Source organism: Oncorhynchus mykiss, chromosome 13 (assembly GCF_057628025.1).
Source record: "Oncorhynchus mykiss isolate SJ-2025 chromosome 13, ASM5762802v1, whole genome shotgun sequence".
Classification (NCBI taxonomy): domain Eukaryota; kingdom Metazoa; phylum Chordata; class Actinopteri; order Salmoniformes; family Salmonidae; genus Oncorhynchus; species Oncorhynchus mykiss.
Window position 1 is genome coordinate 42432039 of NC_143034.1, and position 21341 is coordinate 42453379.

Here is a 21341-nt window from a genome sequence, read left to right on the forward strand (position 1 = left end):
AGCGGCACGCGGCAATGTACCGCAACCTAGTTGGCATTCCCCATGAAAATTAATGGAAAGCGGTGCTTCACCGCGCGGCACCATGTGCTCTTGAACACGGGGGTCAGCCATAATGATACATTCTATATTCAAGAGTCTAGCATTACTGGTAGGCACAACAAATGGAGGGGAAAAAATCCTACATTAGAAAATAATTTATGCAATCAAAACTCGCTTATATGCCAATTCTGGAAACGATATGAGCTATTCACAAACGGCATGATAAATGGTACATTATAAACTGGGTGGTTCGATTCCTAAATTCTGATTGGCTGACAGTCGTGGTATATCAGACCATATACCGTGGGTATGGCGAAACATGTATTTTTGATTGCTGTAATTATGTTGGTAACCAGTTTATATTAGCAATATGGCACCTCGGGGGGTTGTGATATATGGCCAATATACCACCGCTAAGGACTGTTAACACGGATATTGGTCATATAGCACACCTCCTCGGGCCTTATTGCTTAATTAAGACCCTGGGAATGAGGTCAGTTATTACCTAAGAAAGGGATTTGTAGTCAAGAGAACAAGTGAGCATACCTTGCAATTAAGATGTGCGTGGGCTTGATGTCATTGCGCAATGGCCAAATCCTGAAGTAAGACTAATTTACTTGCGCAAATAAGGATTTTACAAACGGGGATATTAGTCTTCAATTGTTCTGAGGAAATAAAATAGGAACTAAGCATTAGGTAACCCAACCTGATTTCCTTAGTATATATCTGCTCAGAGAGTAGCATACATAACATGTCGAATTGCTACAACTAGAGTTGTGAAATGATGTACATAAATTTTTTTTCTGGGTAATATAGCCCTACATGAACGTCACTGAAAATGCCATAAGGTTGTTTCCGTCTTGGGCTTGCCATGATGTCAACACAGCTGCACGTGCGAACGTCCCCTGCATTGTTTTTGGATGTGCGACTGTTTTGTAGAGCGCATATAGCTATTTTCAATTACAGCCTATTGTCCGCAGCGTGACCGTTCACATCAGGCTATTGAATTAAAAAAAAGAAAAAAAAAAAAGAATATGACATTTTTCTGAATTATAGGCTGGAACTAATTTCCCATTCACAAATGTAAATTAAAAAGTAAAATAATAAGACGTATAGACCTGTTAATCAAGTCAAGTCACCAGCTAGGCCTATTTAAAGTGCATTTCATAAGTCTCAACACACTTTACAGATAAAATGTTGTTTAATACATGGGGTTAGAACACATACAGTTAAATATTAGGGAGTCCAGTATGGCAGGAGGGACAGAGTCCAGACAGTGACAGCCAGGTGGAAAGGTGAGGGATCACAGGGTAGGACAGAGTGGATGGAGAGTGCAGAATGGATCCAATCAATATTAGGCAATTAATAGCTTTGTTTCGTTTATTTGATTCATAATGTGCAGCTCAAAGTGCTTTACAATAAGCTCTAAGAAATAAAATATTGGCCTAATAAAATACAAATAATAGCTTTATAATAGATATAAAACAGCAGAATACAACAATTAGGCTTAGCCTATATATCGTTTCTGTATTGAAAGCCTAATTAGGCTGGTTGTCTTTTTTTTAAATCATAAGCTCAAGTTTTAATCACATGCATTATATATTTGCTCATGTTCTGATTTTTGAATGCATGCCAAGCTATCACAAGGTCATCAGGATGTAGCATTTCTATCTCTTAAGGGCTTTATTCGATATGTAAAAGGTAGCCTAATTTCCGATTGAGCCTACTACATATGTAGCGTTTACCATGAATTCAGTCTTTGCCAAAGCGGGAACATTGCCTTTACATTTCAACCACGCTGTAAAGCTGGACTTCCGCAAATCAGATTGAATAGAGCCCAAATTATTAGTCACTCACTATTGCAGGTTTACAATGACCCTCCAGTACAATCACCCTTCAGTGGAAATTCCCATGAAACATACTTGAATCATATAAATACTTCAAGTCTCCCTCAAATGGGAGATAAGAAAGAATCCTACATATTTAGCAAAATAGACTAACCATACTGACACGGAATGAACACTCTCAAAAGTAAGTGATATTTTACATGATATATTTATAAATACATTTGACTAGGACACTATTCATTTGTGTATTGTTTCTTCTCGATACAACTTTCTTTTTTTTTTTTTTTACTTGGAAACAATATTTTGTTAAAAACAAAATTGTCTGAGGAAAGTCATAATAGCTTGGACATATTTTGAGTGGTTGTCTCCAGGCATTTTATTGTGCATGGCTACTGCGTACCTCAACGCACTACATTTGACACGCGCCCCTTTCTTGCGTAATGTTCTGCGGGGGCACTGGCTGTATCTCAGTTCAACTTGTTCAGAATCTGTATCGTCATAGAGTCGTTCTGCAGCTGTTTTTTCTTTCTCCAAGTTGTAGGTCTGCTCTGCTGTTTAGCTTTTCTGGTCCGGTCCGCACACCTTCCAGAGAGGTCAATGGACGCAAGGAGTTTGGTCGAAAAAATATTAGGCAACATCCCCATGGTTCACGGGTCTAGTGTCAAAATCCCGGTAAGTCTGTTGGACGGCGACGATGCCCTATTCTTACGTGGTGTGTATGGTCTTTACTGTATGTAATTTAATCGCAAACTTTTATGGGTACAATTACGCAGCTTTGCATGGTCTTTAATGCTTGATTTGAGTTGAAATCACGTTGACCGTTAGATCATGTAAACATTGTGTTGTTTTTGCATAAAACAAACCATAGCACACGACAGGACATATTTGCGTTGAAGAATGCACAAGCATGTATCTAACTAACAAAGATCAATATCGCATTTAGCGATATTGTAACTGCAGGCAGATTTAGGAAAATATACGGTAGGTTTAGTTAAATTGCAAAACAAATGCATCTCTTTGTGCATTTAAACTTGGTGTGGTTTGGTTTTACAACCTGTCATGACCACTAACAACACAGATTCCAAAAGGGCACTAACCCCAACTTCTCTCTGCTTGATCTGCAGTCAACCCATAGACATACATGTATGTATGCATTACATTGGCTCCAGCTCTATAACCACTCCACTCCTCTTCTCCTAGGGCCTGACCCTTGACCCGTCCAGCCAGTCTAGGAACATACCGTACCAGTCCATGGTGACCTCCCTGGGCATCCCCGCAGCACCAGAACTAAAGACTGTCTGCAGACCCCTAAACCAAATCGACTTCACCCTGGTGAGTGTGTGTGTCAGTGCCGGACGCTGCCATTTAAGATAGAGGAGGAAAATCTTTTTTTTTAAATGAGCATGGCCTTATTTCTATTACAGTGTATTGGATGACTGTCATTCATATTCCATTCACCCAGCTAAATGTAACATCGATAGGTTGAGACTACTACATGATACATTTTCTCCCTTTACCCATCATGATGTTGCTACAACCTATACAACGTAGTTGCACAGGTCGAGATCCGTCTTGCTAGCTAAGCAGGTAAAAGTTAAAAAAATACAACGAAATATGGCTCTCTCGCTCTTTTGCTTCGCCTTAATTTTTGAAGAAATTGATTTGTTCAAAACTGTCCAGCTATTGTCTTTCTCTGAGTCGACTACTCACCACATTTTACACACTGCCGTGGCAGCTAGCTGTAGGTTATGCGTTCAGTACTAGATTCAATCTCTGATCCTTTGATTGGATGGACAACATGTCAGTTCATGCTGCAGGAGCTCTGATAGGTAGGAGGAAGTTGTCATAATTCATGTGTAAGTCTATGGAACGGGGTGAGAACCGTGACCCTCCTAGGTTTTGTATTGAAGTCAATGTAGCCAGAAAAAGATGGAAACTAGCTGTCCTCCAGCTACACCATGGTGCTACCCTACAAAGTGCTGTTGGGTTGTAATTTGAAATACTTGTTACACCAGAAGCTAATGGTTATCTGTAGGAGGAATGTATATGGTGGAGTCAATTAAGGATGGATATGAGCGATGGGCTTGGAGAGTTACTAAGTGAGGGAAAAGGCAATCGCATGGTTGCGGTCACTGATAAGGGTGGAGAGCTGGGGATTAGTGAGGAATGGTGGGCCGAGGTCAGGTCACATGAAGGAACAGTTTATTGCACACGTCACTTAACTTCCCGCCAAGCAACAAATATGTCATGTTTAGAGAAAAGGAGGAGACTGCCTAAATTGTGGTGTAAATACTTGTGCTGGTGGGAATATGTCTTTCTTTTCAGCTGTCTGACCCATTGGGTGAATAAACTTAGTTTGAGCTTTTCCTAGTTGTCTGTTAGTTTTTACTCTGTTTACTTAGAACCTAACTCCACTGTAGACCTTCATTGCTAAACAGTGCACTTTAATCAATTATTTGGTGACGTGAATATATTTTGTATAGTTATCTAAAAAGGATACCTTTTTTAATGTTTCACAATAAAACTTTTGTATTTTTATGAAACACACTGAGGAGGATGGTCCTTCCCTTCCTCCTCTGAGGAGCCTCCACGTGTGTGTGTGTGTGTGTGTGTGTGTGTGTGTGTGTGTGTGTGTGTTTGTGTGAGAGAGAGAGAGAAGGGGAAACAATGCTACGGTTCTCCTGAATGTTGCAGATAGAATAATAAAGCTGACATGAATAGTTCTGACACGATTCCTTATTGTGTTGTGTCCTAGCATACTGGCCATGGTCCATTTTAGTTGACTGACCAGCTCTGCTTCCGCCTACAGGAGGTGTGTCTGAGCAGTATGTCTGCGGGGCTGCAGCTGTATCAGGATGTGCTGGGTGTGCTGAAGGAGCGTGTGACCACTGAAAAGGTGACAGGACTCCTGGCTGACATCAGAGACCTGCTGGCCCAGGTCAACAAGGTGAGACTGACACACACAAACTCCCTGAGTAATAGGTCCTACACTCATATCGTCACGATATGATGAGATGCTCGTTTAGGTTGATAACCTCCTGTATGTGTGTGTTTTTGTGCTGTTCAGATGCAGGAGCCGGGCCAGATGAGCAGTGTGGCCCAGTACGAGGCCTCGGGATTGGCCTCACGCCTCCCAGGGGACTACGAGGTTCAGGTTGCCACTCATTTTATCCTGTTGCAGCTCCGTGACTTCACACAGAACCTAAAACGCAGCCTGCGCAACGTCGAACACCTGACTTCCAGGCCAGGACAGAGCGGCTGAACTACTCCTTTTCAGGTCAGGACAAAGGGGCTGGGCTGCACTCTACAGCGGCAGCAAAACCTGTGCAGACATGGATGGAGGACCGGAGTGGGGTCGTCCGTGCCAGAAAGCTATTGGACTCCTCAGGAAGCTCTGTCATTCGAGCCTGCTTCAGTCTTTCTATCTATTCTGTCAATCAAGGTCAAACGGGACATTCGAAAACATGAAGCAAGCGGAGCACTTTATCTGAGAGAGAGGGACGCTACACAATTGGTTTTGGTGCCATCCCCTATCTGCCAAGATCTGGTCTGGCCTTGTTCTATCTGTTCCCCATCAATTGGTACAATAGCAACTGAAGGACTGAGTACCTGCGTTTCTTCATCTCTTTCTCCCCATGAGGGTTTTGTTCTTAGCTTGTCCTGCCACTCTACGACACCTCTGACTTGCTGTCTCAGGTTTTCCTTGAGATAAAGCAACACTGATAGCTGCCAGATAGTGGCAAGTCCCCGCCTGCACTCCCTCTAACTCGGATGTGAGATAAACCATGGCCACTGTTTGATTTGTCTGTTGAGTCTCTTAGATACTTATTTATACTTAAAATATATATATTTATATTTATGAAGTGCTGGGATATTTGTTTATGTATTTTAATGTATTTGGTTTGCGTATGCATGTCTTTATTTATTTAATGTATTTATACTGTATGTGTTTTTATTGATTGATAGTCATCCCTAGAATAGTTTTCTGGATGGGTGTCAAAAGATTTGTATTGTATGTGGTTTGGCAGAGAGGTAAAACAAATGTTATATACCAGGAGCTCCGATCTCCTTCCCTTTGATTTATTTATATATTATAGTTTTTTTACAGGACAGTAGGAAGTCGGGAGACATGTATAGAACAAACAGTGAGGAAGGGTTTTAGACGAGCGGCCGAGTTGCCTTGAAGGCATGTTGTAACGGTTTTGACTTGAGGTTGTTGTTTGTAGGGGTGCCAGTTAGGTTGTGCCTACAAGAGAAAATATTGCTTTCTCCTTTTTGTTTTGTGAGGGAATGAGTCCCGTCTGGTCCGTCAAGTCTACACCAATACAAAGGACACATGGAAAAGGATGGACATACAATTTTCATGAACCATTAAAAACATTGGAAATAACTTCAAAACAACTGTTCTTTTGCATTGGTTGTATTACCAACATAAATGATCACACACATATGACGAACATGAGCTCTGGTTCCTCCAGAAAAGTCCTGTACCTCGGGCCTAAAAGAGTCCATTCCGGTAAAGGAGTTCAGTGAACTCAAGTGACCTTAGTCACGCAATGTTTGTCCGTTCATAAAAGTGCAGCTTAAACCCAGCCTCAATCATACAATCAAAATATCAAACTCTTTTACTATACAACCAGAAAGAGTATCAAATCTCAGTAGTCTTCAACTACAACTGACCACAAATCAACACTGTATAAATCACATTCAAACAAATGAAATACCGTATGCAAAAAAAACGTATGCAATCCAATCCGCTAACAGATCTCCAGCAGAGAAAGGCCACGAGGAAACAGCCGAGACCAACAGATGTGTAGTCCAAAGGAAGAAATGAGTGGATCCGATTCTGGTTAAACTTGAAACAAGGCTATAAAGCACATTTTTAAATACAACAAAACAAACAAAGTAAAGAAGCTTCGGAACTGAGAGTTGAACACATCCTCATTTGCACCACCATCACAACCCCTTTTTTCGCAACTGATGCAGGCAATTTAATTGGGAATTAAAGTGATAGCGAACAGGTCAGGGTTCCCTATCCGCAGGCAGAACAGTTGAAACTGGAGCAGCAGTACGACCAGGTAGACTGGGGACAGCCAATAGTCATCAGGCCAGGTAGTCCTGAAGCATGATCCTAGGGCTCAGGTCCTCCGGGAGTGGAGGGAGAGAGGGAGAAAAAGAGAGTTAGAGGGAGCATACTTGAATTCACACAGGACACCAGATAAGACAGGAGAATTACACCAGATATAACAGACTGACCCTAGCCACCCGGCACATAGACTGTTGCAGCATAGATACTGTTGAGACAGGTGGTGTCTGAGGAAGGCCCAGAATATTTCCAGAGACTTCAGCCACACCAGCCATGGACTGTTTTCTCTCGTAACGTCTGGCAGGTGGTCTCGGAGCATTAGGGCCAGGACCAACAGGCTCAGAGAGTTTCTACCTGTAGGCTATAAGACTGTTGAACAGCTAACCCCTGGCTGTACTTAAGGCTATTTGCACTGACTCTGCATTCCCACATCAAACACAAATTCACTCTCGCATGCACGCACACACACACTCCCAACCCACCCACACCACTGCTGCCGCTCTGTGTTATCTACCTCTCTACCTCGCTCCTAACTCGTCACTATTCCCTTTACTACTTGTATAAAGTATAACCAACCGTACACTCATATAGATCTACAGTATATTCTTAACATTTCACAATATATATTTCTTGATTTTCTTTTTAATGTACAATATGGTTAGCGCATTTCTTTAACTCCTTCTACACATTGCTAGTCATTAGCAGCTGAGATAGAATATTGTTATTGTTGGATAATTATATTGTGTGGCAAGAGAACAGCATACCCAGGATCAACACTTAAATAATAGTGTTGTAATAAAAGCGTTTTAAAATGTAATAGGAACATTTTAACCAGAACCTCTATGCTTGTCTACCTTCGAGTTGAAGAGATGAACAGACTCAGTCTGAGGAATCACTCTGTCACCCCTACTCTGTCACAACCTCGGACTCAGTGGGGAGAACATATGATTCAGATGTTGCTTGCGTTCCATTGTTGTCCATGACTTGATGGACCATTGTGAACAGATTCACAACATTGTCATGGAGCTGTGAAGAGCTGTTGGAGACTGCAGAGCTTTTCGCAAGAAGCAGGGATGAGAAGAGGGAACAGCAACTTCTTTCACTGACATTTCAGCAAAGGCATACACACAGGCTTGGCGGAAAAGAGCTTCCCTGATTGTTTTTCCCTCATCGTGAAAGTCGTTAGAACAATGTCTAACACACTTTTCCCCGCTGCCACTGATTCCATTAACAAACACGTTTCAAAATCAGGTTTTGGAGTTCATCAACTATATATTGGGACAGAGTGAGGATCTTACCCATAGAGATGACTTCATGTAGTCCTGCTGTATTTACAACATCCAGGATTGTGTTAACTACACCAGTGATGGTTTTGCCACCCACTGTAGGGTCGGACTGTACCATCATTCACATCAATAATTGTACTTGGTACAATCGGACAACTATAGACAGGCAACTCACTAGGAATGGAAGCTCCTGGGAGCAATGTTCCCTCCAAATTTTTGGTCTTGTCAGGCCTCCCGAGTGGCACAGTGGTCGAAGGCACTGTACCGCAGTGCTAGCTGTGCCACTAGAGATTCTGGGTTCGAGTCCATGCTCTGTTGCAGCCTGCCGCGTCCGGGAGACCCATGGGGCGGCGCACAATTGGCCCAGCGTCGTCCGAGATAGGGGAGGGTTTGGCCAGCAGGGATGCCCTTGTTCCATTGCGCACTAGCGACTCCTGTGGCTGGCCGGGCGCAGTGCACGCTGACACGGTCGCCAGGTGTACGGTGTTTCCTCCAACACATTGGTGCGGCTGGCTTCCGGGTTAAGTGGGCATTTGTGTGAAGAAGCAGTGCCGCTGTGTTGGGTTGTGTTTCGGAGGATGCACAGCTCTCAACATTTGCCTCTCCCGAGTCTGTACGGGAGTCGCAGCGATGAGACAAGACTGTAGCTACCAATTGGAGGGGTAAAACAACTATTGTGAGCGGAAACTTGAGCTTTGTGAGAGTTTTTGCAACTTCTGCCGCGCATTTACAGTGAACACATACAGTTTTAGACAGTAGCCAATGGGCTATTGTGGCTATTTGAGCATGATGTAGGCCTAAATCCCATTTTCACATGGAAATAGCTTTTGACTTCTATGATTTTCAATGCAGGCCTACATTGCATGAGATTTTTAAAAAGTGTTTACATTATGAAGGGATTGACATTAATTAATTAATTTTGACTTGGTTTAACACCATGCACCAAATAGGTGACTGTAAATTGCATTGTATTGTGTTGTAATATGTAAGAAACCACTTTACAAAATGAAATTAATTATTATTACCATACAGAGAATTAGACAGTGTAGGCTACCCCTCTGCCTATAGGCTTATTCAAGCCTGTCTCAAAATACAACACTGCCCCTTAAATTAAGACATACTTTTTACCTGACTGGCTTTTCAAAGGCATAGGTATCCTACACATGTTGTGCTCTTGTAGGAAGCGGTAACTCCCCATTGCTGACCTATACTTATCTATAACTGGGCTAATAACTCGCTAACTAGCAAAGTATATCAACAAATGTGCACACCCGCGGCTCTGATCTGAAAAGTGCATTCACTCGCGGGTGATTGAAAGACCGCTTATGGGCTACTCCCGTCAATAGAATTCTACTCCTTTGGCTCTGGCTGTGCAGAAAACAAAATCACAGACTCAATCTTGAAAAGTTAGATTTGTTTTGGTGCGTTGCATTGAAAAGGGCTGATATAATGTTGATTCGACCACCGAAAAAACGTTGATCTATATAGTGCAAACTAATGGGGCGCACTCAGTGACGTTCAATCTGTTCAGCAAGGCATTTATTTTGCGTGGCAGTCCTAGGAAGTGTGCTCCAGCTTCACTGCCTTCACATTGAGCCATCGCTACACTTTACGTCATAGTTCCCAAAATGTTATGTAGTTGGGCGAACTTCCCAGAGGTCTTCACTTCTTCAGACCTGGAAATTTCCTCCTGAATGATGACCAAGATCGGATACTTTTTTGGCATCAGCCATGGTAAGCACTGCTTTTGACACAACGGGAGAGAAAATACCCCAGCATTCTCTGAAGACGCTGGCAAATCACCTGTGCCACAGACCACATCTTCATCTCGGACACAACACCTTTTTCTGAGTCTGTGGATGAGGTCTCTGAATCGTTTGAATCCTGAAGAAGGACCGAGTCTGTACCAGAGTACTCTGTGGTCTGGAACAGGCTTTTCACACCATCTACTATGATTTTAAAAGCATCACAGGCTGTTGTGTCCATACTCATAGAGGAAGCGGTGGGTGTGCTCTGTAAAATGCTGTCCTCACAGGTACGTGACTCAGTGTTGTGTTAATAAATTCTTTACCCAGTTCATAATGCTAATAATCAGCTTCAAATGCCTTTTACAAAGCTCTCTGCAGCCGCCACAAATGTGTCCATGATTTTAGATGTCTCTGAATCAACATTCATCGACGACACAGAGACATTGTCCTCTACCATAGTGGGCATCTTGGTCTGGCGAGCAGCTTTGCTGCATGGCTCTGAGTTCTGAGAGGGTGTTCTAAGACTTACATTTTTCTCAGGAGTACCTAACAATTTCCCCCTTGCTTTCTCTGGAAGCTCTGACTGGATAGTTTCCTGATGCGTGGGATTAGGATACCAGGTGGGCTTTGGTGCTGGTTGCACTCTCCCGTGGACTCACATCGGATGATGACTCACAAGGGAAAAGAGAAAAGCTTGAAGCAGTGAATTCACTGCTATTATCCAGTTGGGATACATTTTTTTAATGAATTGATTTAACCTTTATTTAACCATGCAAGTCAGTTTAAGAACAAATTCTTATTTACAATGACTGTCTACCAAAAGGCAAAAAATATAGGACAAAACACATCACGACCAGAGAGACACCACAACACTACATAAAGAGAAACCTAAGACAACATAGCATGGCAGCAATACATGACAACACTGTATGGTAGCAACACAACATGGGAGCAGCACAAAAAAATAGCACAAACATTATTGGGCACAGACATCAGCACAAAGGGCAAGAAGGTAGAGACAACAATACATCATGTGAAGCAGCCACAATTGTCAGTAAGAGTGTCCATGATTGAGTCTTTGAATGAAGAGATGGAGATAAAACTGTCCAGTTTGAGTGTTTTTTTTGCAGCTCGTTCCAGTCTCTAGCTGCAGCAAAATGAAAATAGGAGTGACCTAGGGATGTGTGCGCTTTGGGGACCTTTAGTAGAATGTGACTGGCAGAGCGGATGTTGTATGTTGAGGATGAGGGCTGCAGTAGATATCTCAGATAGGTGGAGTGTGGCCTAAGAGGGTTTTATAAATAAGCATCAACCAGTGGGTCTTGCGACAGGTATTCAGAGATTACCAGTTTACAGAGGAGTATAGAGTTCAGTGATGTGTCCCATAAGGAGCATTGGTGGCAAATCTGATGGTCGAATGGTAAAGAACATCTAGCCACTCAATAGCACCCTTACCTGCCGATCTATAAATTACATTTCCGTAATCTAGGATGGTCATCTTAATCAGGGTTAGTTTGGCAGTTGGGGTGAAAGAGGAGCGATTGCGATAGAGGAAACCAAGTATAGATTTAACCTTGATATGTGCTGAGAGAAGGACAGTGTAGCCATACTCCCAAGTACTTGTATGAGGTAACTTCCTCGAGCTCTAAACCCTCAGAGGTAGTAATCACACCGGTGGGGAGAGGGGAATTCTTCTTACAAAACCACATGACCTTTGTTTTGGAGGTGTTCAGATCAAGGTTAAGGTCAGAGAACTTGTTGGATACTAAGAAAGCTTTGTTGTAGAGCATTTAACACAACATACAGGGAGGAGCCAGTTGAGTATAAGACTGTATCATCTGCATGTAAATGGATGAGAGAGCTTCCTACTGCCTGAGCTATGATGTTGATGTAAATTGAGAATAGCGTGGGGCCTAGGATCGAGCCTTGAGGTACTCCATTTGTGACAGGCAGTGGTTGAGACAGCAGATGATCTGACTTTATACACTGCACTCTTTGAGAGAGGAAGTCAGAAAACCAGGCCAAAGACCCCGCAGAGACACCAATGCGCCTTGGCCGGCACAAAATAATGAAATGGTCTACCGTATCAAAACCTTTGACCAAGTTGTCATTTTAGCTTAGCTTCTTTCCAAACCTGGTCTGAGAGCATTTCTTAATATTCTGTATATAAATCAGACACTCCAATTAGTATGGTAGGTTACATTTTGTATAGTATGTAATACATCTGGTCCATCACCCATTTCATATGATATGTTACAAATTACAATTCATATTATATTTTACGAATTTGCAAAATGTACAATATGTTACGAAATTTAGCTCAGTAACGTTAGCTATAGGCTAGGGGTAAGGTTGAGGTTAATTTTAGGAGGTAGGTTAAATAATTAAACTAGGGTTAGGTGAAGGGTTAGCTAAAAGGGGTAGGGTTAGGGGAAGGGTTAGCGAACATGCTCAGTAGTTGCAAAGTAGCTAAAAAGTAGTAAAAATTGTTGAAAAGTTAATGAGCTAAAATGCTAAATTTGTCCATGATGAGATTCTAATTCACAACCTTTGGGTTGCTAGACATTTGCGTTATACGCCCGACCAACCACCATACTACGTAACCATCTGTCTCAGGCAAACTTAAAATATCAAACTTAGTTTTACATAAAGAATAATACAAAAGGCTCTGAGACCAGGTTGTCTTTCCACTGCTGGTCCTGTCTTTCTTTGGCTAGACTACTGGCTCTTTCATCTCTCTCCTGTTGATATTTCAAATCCAACTGCTTTCCATCCGATTTGGGAAGGATGCAAAAAAAAGGGTATACTTGCTAAAACATGTACGACCAGTACAAACCCGTTTCAACTGCGCCCTGAATTCGAGAATTGCAGGTGTCATAAAGTCATAACGATAATGGTCTCATGCACCTGATAGGCTAGGTGCTATTCTATACCGCAACCACTGTAGATAGCCTATTACTAGTAGTACTAATATATATAGGACTAATATGTCTATCAATATCAGATGTTATGTTAACTTTTGAAATCCCAGGCCTACATGTATTCCAAGGACTAAGCCTACCTTATTCTCATCCATAATTGATCACTTGAAGTTCGAATCCACGTCTGTCTCAGCTACATGGAAGAACAGTAATGATGACTGATGAAAAGTAACAGACTTTATAACGGTATTACGTCATGCAACCTAATGTTGTGCATGTCCGCAAGGTCGTTTTGTTCCTGTAGAGCGCGGGGGCTGGGAATAACATGGGGGGGGGGGGGGGGTAAGGATATAGGCATGGTGCTGTGACTGTAAGAGCAACAATTCAAGGATGTGTTGGCTATGTTCCTTGTGATACCTTTAGGCCAACTATTAGTCCAAAGCTCCCATAAGACACTTCGAAAAGGATCCACTATGAGGAAATCATTTGAACTATTACAGACTACAAAGGGAAACACAGAAGTGAGCTGCCCATTGATGCGAGCCTAAGACACGAGCTAAATGCCTTTTATGCTCTTTGCCTCGCTTCGAGGCAAGCAACACTGAAGCATGTACGAGAGCACCAGCTGTTCTGGATGACTGTGTGATAACGCTCTTGGTAGCCGATGTGAACAAAACCTTTAAACAGGTCAACATTCACAAAGCCGCTGGGCCAGATGGATTACCAGGACGTGTACTCAAAGCATGCACGGACCAACTGTCAAGTGTCTTCACTGACATTTTCAACCTCTCCCTGACCGAGTCTGTAATACCTACAGGTTTCAAGCAGACCACCATAGTCCCTGTGCCCAAGGAAGCGAAGGTAACCTGCCTAAATGATTACTGCAATGTGGCACTCACATCAGTAGCCATGAAGTGCTTTGAAAGACTGGTCATGGCTCACATCAACAGCATCCTCCCAGACACTCTTGACCCACTCCAATTTGCACAATCTCAATCGCACTCCACAACGCCCTTTCTCACCTGGACAAAAGTAACACCTATGTGAGAATGCTGTTCATCGACTACAGCTCAGCATTCAACACCATAGTGCCCACAAAGCACATCACTAAGCTAAGGACTCTGGGACTAAACACCTCCCTCTGCAACTGGATCCTGGACTTCTGGACGGGCAGCCCCCAGGTGGTAATAGTAGGCAACAATACGTCTGCCACGCTGATCCTTAACACTGGGGCCCTTCAGGGGTGTGTCCTTAGTCCCCTCCTGTACTCCCTTTTCACCCATGACTGCGTGGCCAAACACGACTCCAACACCATCATTAAGTTTGCTGATGACAACAACGAGACAGCCTATAGGGAGGTCTGAGTACTGGCAGTGTGGTGCCCGGACAACAACCTCTCCCTCAATGTGAGCAAGACAAAAGGAGCTGACCGTGGACTACAGGAAAAGGCGGGCCGAACAGGGCCCCCATTAACATCGACAGGGCTGTAGTGGAGCGGGTTAAGTTCCTTGGTGTCCACATCACCAACAAACTATCATGGTCCAAACATACCAAGACAGTCGTGAAGAGGGCACGACAAAACCTTTCCCCCCTCAGGAGACTGAAAATATTTGGCATGGGCCCCCAGATCCTCAAAAGGTTCTACAGCTGCACCATCGAGAGCATCCTGACCGGTTGCATCACCGCCTGGTATGGCAACTGCTCGGCATCTGACCGTAAGGCGCTACAGAGGGTAGTGTGAACGGCCCAGTACATCACCGGGGCCAAGCTTCCTGCCATCCAGGACCAATATAGTAGGTGGTGTCAAAGGAAAGCCGATACAATTGTCAGAGACTCCAGTCACCCAAGTTATAGACAGTTTTCTCTGCTACCGCACGACAAGCGGTCGCGGAGCACCAAGTCTAGGACCAAAAGGCTCCTCAACAGCTTCTACCCTCAAGCCATTACACTGCTGAAAAATTCATAAAAATCGCCACCGGACAATTTACATTGACCAGCCCTTATCCACTGCTTCTACTCGCTGTTTGTTTGTTACCTATGCATAGTCACTTCGCCCCCACCTACATGTACAGATTACCTCAAATAGCCTGTACCGGTGCACCCTGTATATAGGCTCGTTATTCTTATTCTGTTACTTTTTATAATAGTCTACTTGGTAAATATTTTCCTCTTGAACTGCACTGTTGGTTAAGGGTTTGTAAGTAAGTAAAGTCTACACTCGTTGTATTCGGTGCATGTGGCAAATACATTTTGATTTGATTTGAAAAGTGAAATAAGCTCTACTCTTTTAGAACCTCTTGACTTTTGTGAACAAATTCAGTGCATAAAATGTAAACACACCAACATTAATATACCTTTCATTCATGAAAACGACACCCCTTTCATTGAAGCATTGCAGGTGCAACCGGTTATAAACACAAAACAAGCCAACGTGACCCTTGAGCTCTTGTTCAACACATCTGCATTTATTAACAATGACAGTAAATGATGTGAGAGACGAACATTATGAATTTCTGGACTTTCTCTTACTCATTGTGTTTGCAAACCACAAGGCAATGATAAAAATAAAAATACAACAAGGAATGTAACTAGTTTCCTTCCACCTCAGAGGAGGGCAAAGCTATTACACTGTACTAATGGGCCATGGTCAATAATGCAAGAGTCCCTAGTGTGAAGCAGAGATCCAGAATGAGTTTCCAACAGCATTTTGTCTGGCATATCGAATCTCATGCACTCGTAAAGAGTAATGACAAAGTGTACAATGGAATGTTAAAAGATGAGAGAAACCATACAATTGTTCGTTCGGGTCCAGATCATAGAGCTCCTGTTCCATGGCCTCATTGGGGTTGCTTCCTATTCTGAGGTGCAGATATGAACACGCATTTCCCAGCATATGTACTGTATTCTAACAGTACCCCTCGAGGCAGTATCAGAACTGGAATCATAAAGATGCTCAATGTGTCAAATTCAAGGATCCACTTCAGTAAATCACATCTCTTTTTCACCCAGACATTTCCATTGGTCAACTATCCCATTGCTGACATGTTGCCCACGGTAGTAACTTTACTGACAGCATAGCTCTAGCCAAGGAATATTATTTTGTGAACATTTTTAATTTAGTCTAGTTTGTAGGATATGATACTTGTCCAGTGTCTGCCCGCCATCTGAGAGGAGAAGTCAGCCTTGTGATGAAGACTTTACAAGCAAGTCCCTTGGTTAGGTCCATTTGACAGTCAATACATGAACAGACATCTTATCTATCCGAATGTGTTCTATGCAGTTCGCTTTCTTTTTGTTAGTAGAGGTCAACAGTTTTGATTCACAACCGTAGGGCAAGGTATTCACTATGAAGATGGGTTTTAAAAAAGGTAAACATATACCGCATATAGCCAAGAGGAAAGCGCAAAGTAGCAATAATACCATTGGGGACAGTGGTTTAAAGGTCTTGAGATGAGAGAGGCTCTTGCTTATCTCTAAGGTGGACCGTGTGTGTTCCATACTGGCACACTCACTATGTTACGATCAGCATCCTATACAAGCATACTGTATGGAGTTAGTAGGCCAATGATGGTTCAATGTCATACAAGACAAACACACAAAAAAGTACTTTTTTTTAGAATGTTTTTCCTTTTTCTTAAAAAGATCCAATTTTATCTCAATCTGAAATCATTTCTGGGTCACAATTAAGTACCTTACTGTGATGGTTCTCAATTAAAACCATCAAAAAGAAACAAAGCAAAAGAGCAATACTTTTTCTAGGACTGTCTGGGAGTGGTCTGAGTGTGGAGGGGGAAACTGAAAATTAGATTTTTGGGGCAGGCCAAAACTCCATCCCACCAAAACAGGCCGGAATTCACAGGCAGTCTTTTCAATGAACTCTTACACTAAAAGGGCATTACCATAATTTATACAATTTGACACTATTATTAAAACCTCAGTGTGGAAATATATAATTTTACACAGGTAAACCATGTTGACCGGGCCTTTAAGTCCCTTTTTAGTTCTATGTTCCCTACCACTTCTCAGCATGTGGAAGTTGTTCGCACATCGACTCCAATATTACTTAATACTGCAAAATATGGTCAGAAAAACCTGTCAGCTTATTCCAGAGACGGTAAACCAGGAATTAGCCACGACCTGATATTCCTTCTCTCAATCCAACTCACTGAAAGAGTGACACCTTCTGGTTTAGAGCAGTACTGCAACAGAAATGTACAGTAACATTGGGCCCATGAAAACAGATGTACTTGACAAGAGTTTTCACAGTTAAAATACACATTTTTACATTAAAACAATTGAAATGACACAAGATTAAAATAATAATAGGGCCAATTATTAAGAAAAAAAAATGTAGACATCGTGGGGGCAAATGAGTGTGACCTGTTTGTGCCACTAGGGGACAGAGAAGTAATGACAGGAAGTTCCAAATGCCTAGTCTTGGATAAAAAAAGACACTTGACAAACATGAGCAGCACAGAGGGAGCAAGGCAGCTGACTGGTATTATTGGAGATTCAAGTGAGAGCATCGCGTCTACAGACAAAGCCCTTTCACCGCACCGCAGTAGTCCACAGTGGCCTCCTCCTCCCGTCTCCTTCATCTGCACTGACCTGAGATGGACTGGACAGGTGACAGGAGGTCCTCTGGTCGGAATCAGATCAGACACACTGCTTTGCTTTAACCTTCCCTATGTTTTTTTCCGATCAGATGAAATTAAGAAAACTTGAGGCATGCTGGAACATTTTTCCCCCCTGCCTCCGTCGATCGCTTTCATAAACATTATCCCATGGCTCTAGTTACCCCAACATTACACAAAGATTGCCATCCAGTCCCCAAATTCAAAGGGCTATACCGATCTGGGGGCTAAATTTAAACCCCTTTGCTAAACTAGCAGTGATTCCAGGCTCAAACGTTAGAGCGTGAGTAAGACATTCCTGGTTGGGGCGGGGAAAACACGGATTCTGAAATTGATATAGAGCGAAGCACAAAGTCAAATAATACTGACCCTCTACGTTGTCAGAGCCCAAGGTGAGACATACGCAAGTAAAACCACGAGTAGCACATTGAACTGTTAAGCTTGCACATATTCACACCCTGTTTGCCATTTTGCTAATATAAAAAGGAAAATGTGCCACTTTGCGTGGCCTATATCCACTTGGAATTAGACCATCTTCTGTATACCCAGTCTTCTCGATGCTTAAGTCAATTCCATTCAACGCCCTCTCAACCCAGCCACATTGCTTAAGCTTTTTAAGCAACTTTAAATATATGTAAAGATTATATACAAAACAAGCATATCATCACTGTACAAATGAACTTGAACCCAACCCGAGTCTTTCCATCATACAAGGGGAGCAGTTGAGCAAAAAGGGGAAGCGGCCATTTTCCTTTTGTTCAGTTAGTAGAAATCAAGAGATCGAGCCATTACAGCAGAAGCACTGTCTGTCACCAGTAGGCTATACACCAGTATTTGTCATCATATCAGTTTCTTCTGTCCAATTCTGGTCTCCATATCCAGTTTATTATTGAACCAGTAAGTCTAGTATAGAAGCGTTAAGTCAGTAGGGGCTGTATTTCCTGGTTAGTTATTTTACATGTGATTAAGACAGAAGGAAGAGCATAGAAGACAAGCGACCTCCTTCACAGATTGATCAATTGGGTAGTTAAACTAGGTGAATGTGGTTCGATGCAACAAGGACTCCAGGTTCTGAATAAGGAGCATATAGGGATTGTTGACGCGGCTCGAAGCAAATGACAGACATCAGTTGAAAACATGATTTATTTTCTTCCATTTTCGTTTGCAGGTGTCTTTTGAAACCCCTGCCCCCAAAACTGCTGCCCCTAAAGTCGTCCTTTCTCCCTTATTTTCTTCTTCTTTTGTCGTTCTGACAATCCGTCAAGGAAAACGTGGATTGGAAAAAGGATAGCCCCAGTGTGAAGGCATTGTTCTTCCTTTCCCTCTCTCTGCCAGAGGTTTAGGAGGGATCAGAGGTCTTCAGCGCATCCACCTTGGTCTCCAGGTCTGTGATCTGAGGAGGAGAGAGAGATCCCAAGTCAGAATGATCATAACTTAGTAGCATCTTCATGCTATGTGTCTAGATTAACTACAGCAAATTGTCTTACATAATTATTGAGAATGTCATAAAATATTTCCACACACAGTAGAACCTAAATATACAACACCTTGTCCTGGAGGTTGTCTGCCTCTTCCTTATGAGTGGCCTCGGTCTCCTCTTGGGCTCTGCGCAGAGCCGTCTCCCTCTTCAGATACTCAATCTCCCTGAGACACATAGCGTGGCATGGTTAGGCTGAATCTTTCCCACCCATCCCCCTCCTCTCTTCCTCCAACTCCTGAATCCTCCATTCCTCCTACAAACCCCAGAACCCCCATTCCTCTTCCTCCTACAACCCTATAACCCCCATTCCTCTCATCCCCCTACAAGTGCTGAGCGATTAGTGCTGTTTTGAGGTCGGTTCGGTTTTGGTTCATTATACAAAAAATTATCACGGTTTTCGACAAAACCAAATATAGTTTACATTCAATTGCCGAAACATTGAAAAACATTTCATTGTCTCTGCCAGGTGCACATTGGGTAAAGATCAATAGAAAATTAGGGAATTTTATTTAGTTTTTATTTGATTATTTTTTCATTTAATCATCATCTCATCTCTGCTCAGGCAATAGCAGCCAGCCAGCCAGCCAAAGATCCAACGTTCTCTGTGCTCCCCATACTGTACTGTCTGACAAACCTAGTAGCTGTAGCTGGCTAAGTATGCTGCAGAGCTGTCTGACGAAAAATCATTTTACTAGATCCCTTTCAGTCTGTAAACCTCGGTACAACATACTATAGAGAGTCGCACTCTCGTGATTTCAGTTTAAAAACCTCTTTGGGGTGGGGGGCAGTATTTTGGATGAAAAGCGTGCCCAAAGTAAACTGCCTGTACTCAGGCCCAGAAGCTAAAATATGCATAATATTAGTAGATTTAGATGGAAAACACTCTGAAGTTTCTAAAACTGTTTGAATGATGTCTGTGAGTATAACAGAACTCATATGGCAGGTGAAAACCTGAGAAAAATCCAACAAGGAAGGTTTGTAGTTTTTCAAGTAATTGCCTATCCAATATAAAGTGTACATTTGGTCAGATTGCACTTCCTAGGGCGTCCACTAGATGTCAACATTCTTTAGAATGTTGTTTCAGGCTTCTACTGTGAAAGGGGGGCGAATAAGAGCTGTTTCAACCAGTGGTCAGGTTGAAAGCCTTTAGTTTAGTCACGCGCGCGGCCGTGAGCACGAGCTCCGTTCCCTTTCCTTTCTAAAGACAAAGAAATTGTCCGGTTGGAATATTAATATAGATTTATGATAAAAACATCCTAATGATTGATTCTATACATCATTTGACATGTTTCTACAAACTGTAATGGAACTTTTTTTGACTTTTCGTCTGGACTTAGTGCCCGCGCCTTGTGCATTTGGATTAGTGTACTAAACGTGCAAACAAAAAGGAGGTATTTGGACATAAATGATGGACTTTATCAAACAAAACAAACATTTATTGTGGAACTGGGATTCCTGGGAGTGCATTCCGATGAAGATCATCAAAGGTAAGTGAATATTTATAATTTCTATTTCTGACTTCTGTTGACTCCATAACATGGCGGGTATCTGTATGGCTTGTTTTGGTGGCTGAGCGCTGTACTCAGATTATTGCATGTTGTGCTTTTGCCGTAAAGCTTTTTGGAAATTTGACACCGCGGTTGCATTAAGGAGAAGTATATCTTTAATTCTATGCATAACACTTGTATCTTTCATCAACGTTTATGATGAGTATTTCTGTAAATTGATGTGGCTCTCTGCAAAATCACCGGATGTTTTGGAAGCAAAACATTACTGAACATAACGCGCCAATGTAAACTGAGATTTTTGGATATAAATATGAACTTTATCGAACAAAACATACATGTATTGTGTAACAGGAAGTCCTATGAGTGCCATCTGATGAAAATCATCAAAAGGTTAGTGATTCATTTTCTCTCTATTTCTGCTTTTTGTGACTCCTCTCTTTGGCTGGAAAATGGCTGTTTTTCAGCGCAAATCCTTTTTGAAATCGGACACTGTGGTGGGATTAACAAGAAGTTTATCTTTAAAATGGTGTATAATACTTGTATGTTTGAGGAATTTTAATTATGAGATGTTTGAATTTGGCCCCCTGCATTTTCACTGGCTGTTGTCAAATCGATCCCGTTACAGGGATTTGATCCCTAAGACATTTTTAAGGATCTACAATCACGCCTGACCAGGCCAATGAAATCCATGCCTCGCCAGAAGCCCTGCCTTCCATAGGTGATAAGTATGAGGGTCTGATTCATTCCTTCAATTATTCCGCTCAGTATGAACAGGAATGATTCACGCTACTA

General features: G+C 42.3%; 2 protein-coding genes and 1 long non-coding RNA gene across 4 annotated transcripts in view; 2 read left to right on the plus strand and 1 right to left on the minus strand.

Annotated features, from left to right (window-relative positions):
- The window catches only part of LOC149978890 (uncharacterized), a 699006-nt gene that overhangs the window by 435558 nt on the left and 242107 nt on the right, over nt 1-21341 (plus strand). The gene's annotated exons all lie outside the window — the stretch shown is intronic.
- csf-3 (granulocyte colony-stimulating factor precursor) lies at nt 2000-6276 on the plus strand. Its single transcript, NM_001195184.1, is given in 5 exon segments — nt 2000-2070; nt 2422-2558; nt 3087-3218; nt 4696-4833; nt 4954-6276. Coding segments are annotated over 5 exon segments (618 nt in total). The 5' UTR covers nt 2000-2054; the 3' UTR covers nt 5149-6276.
- Nucleotides 15372-21341, minus strand: part of ppp1r9ba (protein phosphatase 1, regulatory subunit 9Ba) — a 65071-nt gene continuing 59101 nt past the window's right edge. For both annotated transcript variants that reach the window (XM_021557541.3, XM_021557542.3), the window contains exons 10-11: nt 19109-19205; nt 15372-18954 (exon numbers count right to left, since the gene is read on the minus strand). In XM_021557541.3, the coding sequence (XP_021413216.2) occupies nt 18901-18954; nt 19109-19205 (151 nt within the window). In that variant the 3' untranslated portion in view covers nt 15372-18900. The remainder of the gene's footprint in view (nt 18955-19108; nt 19206-21341) is intronic.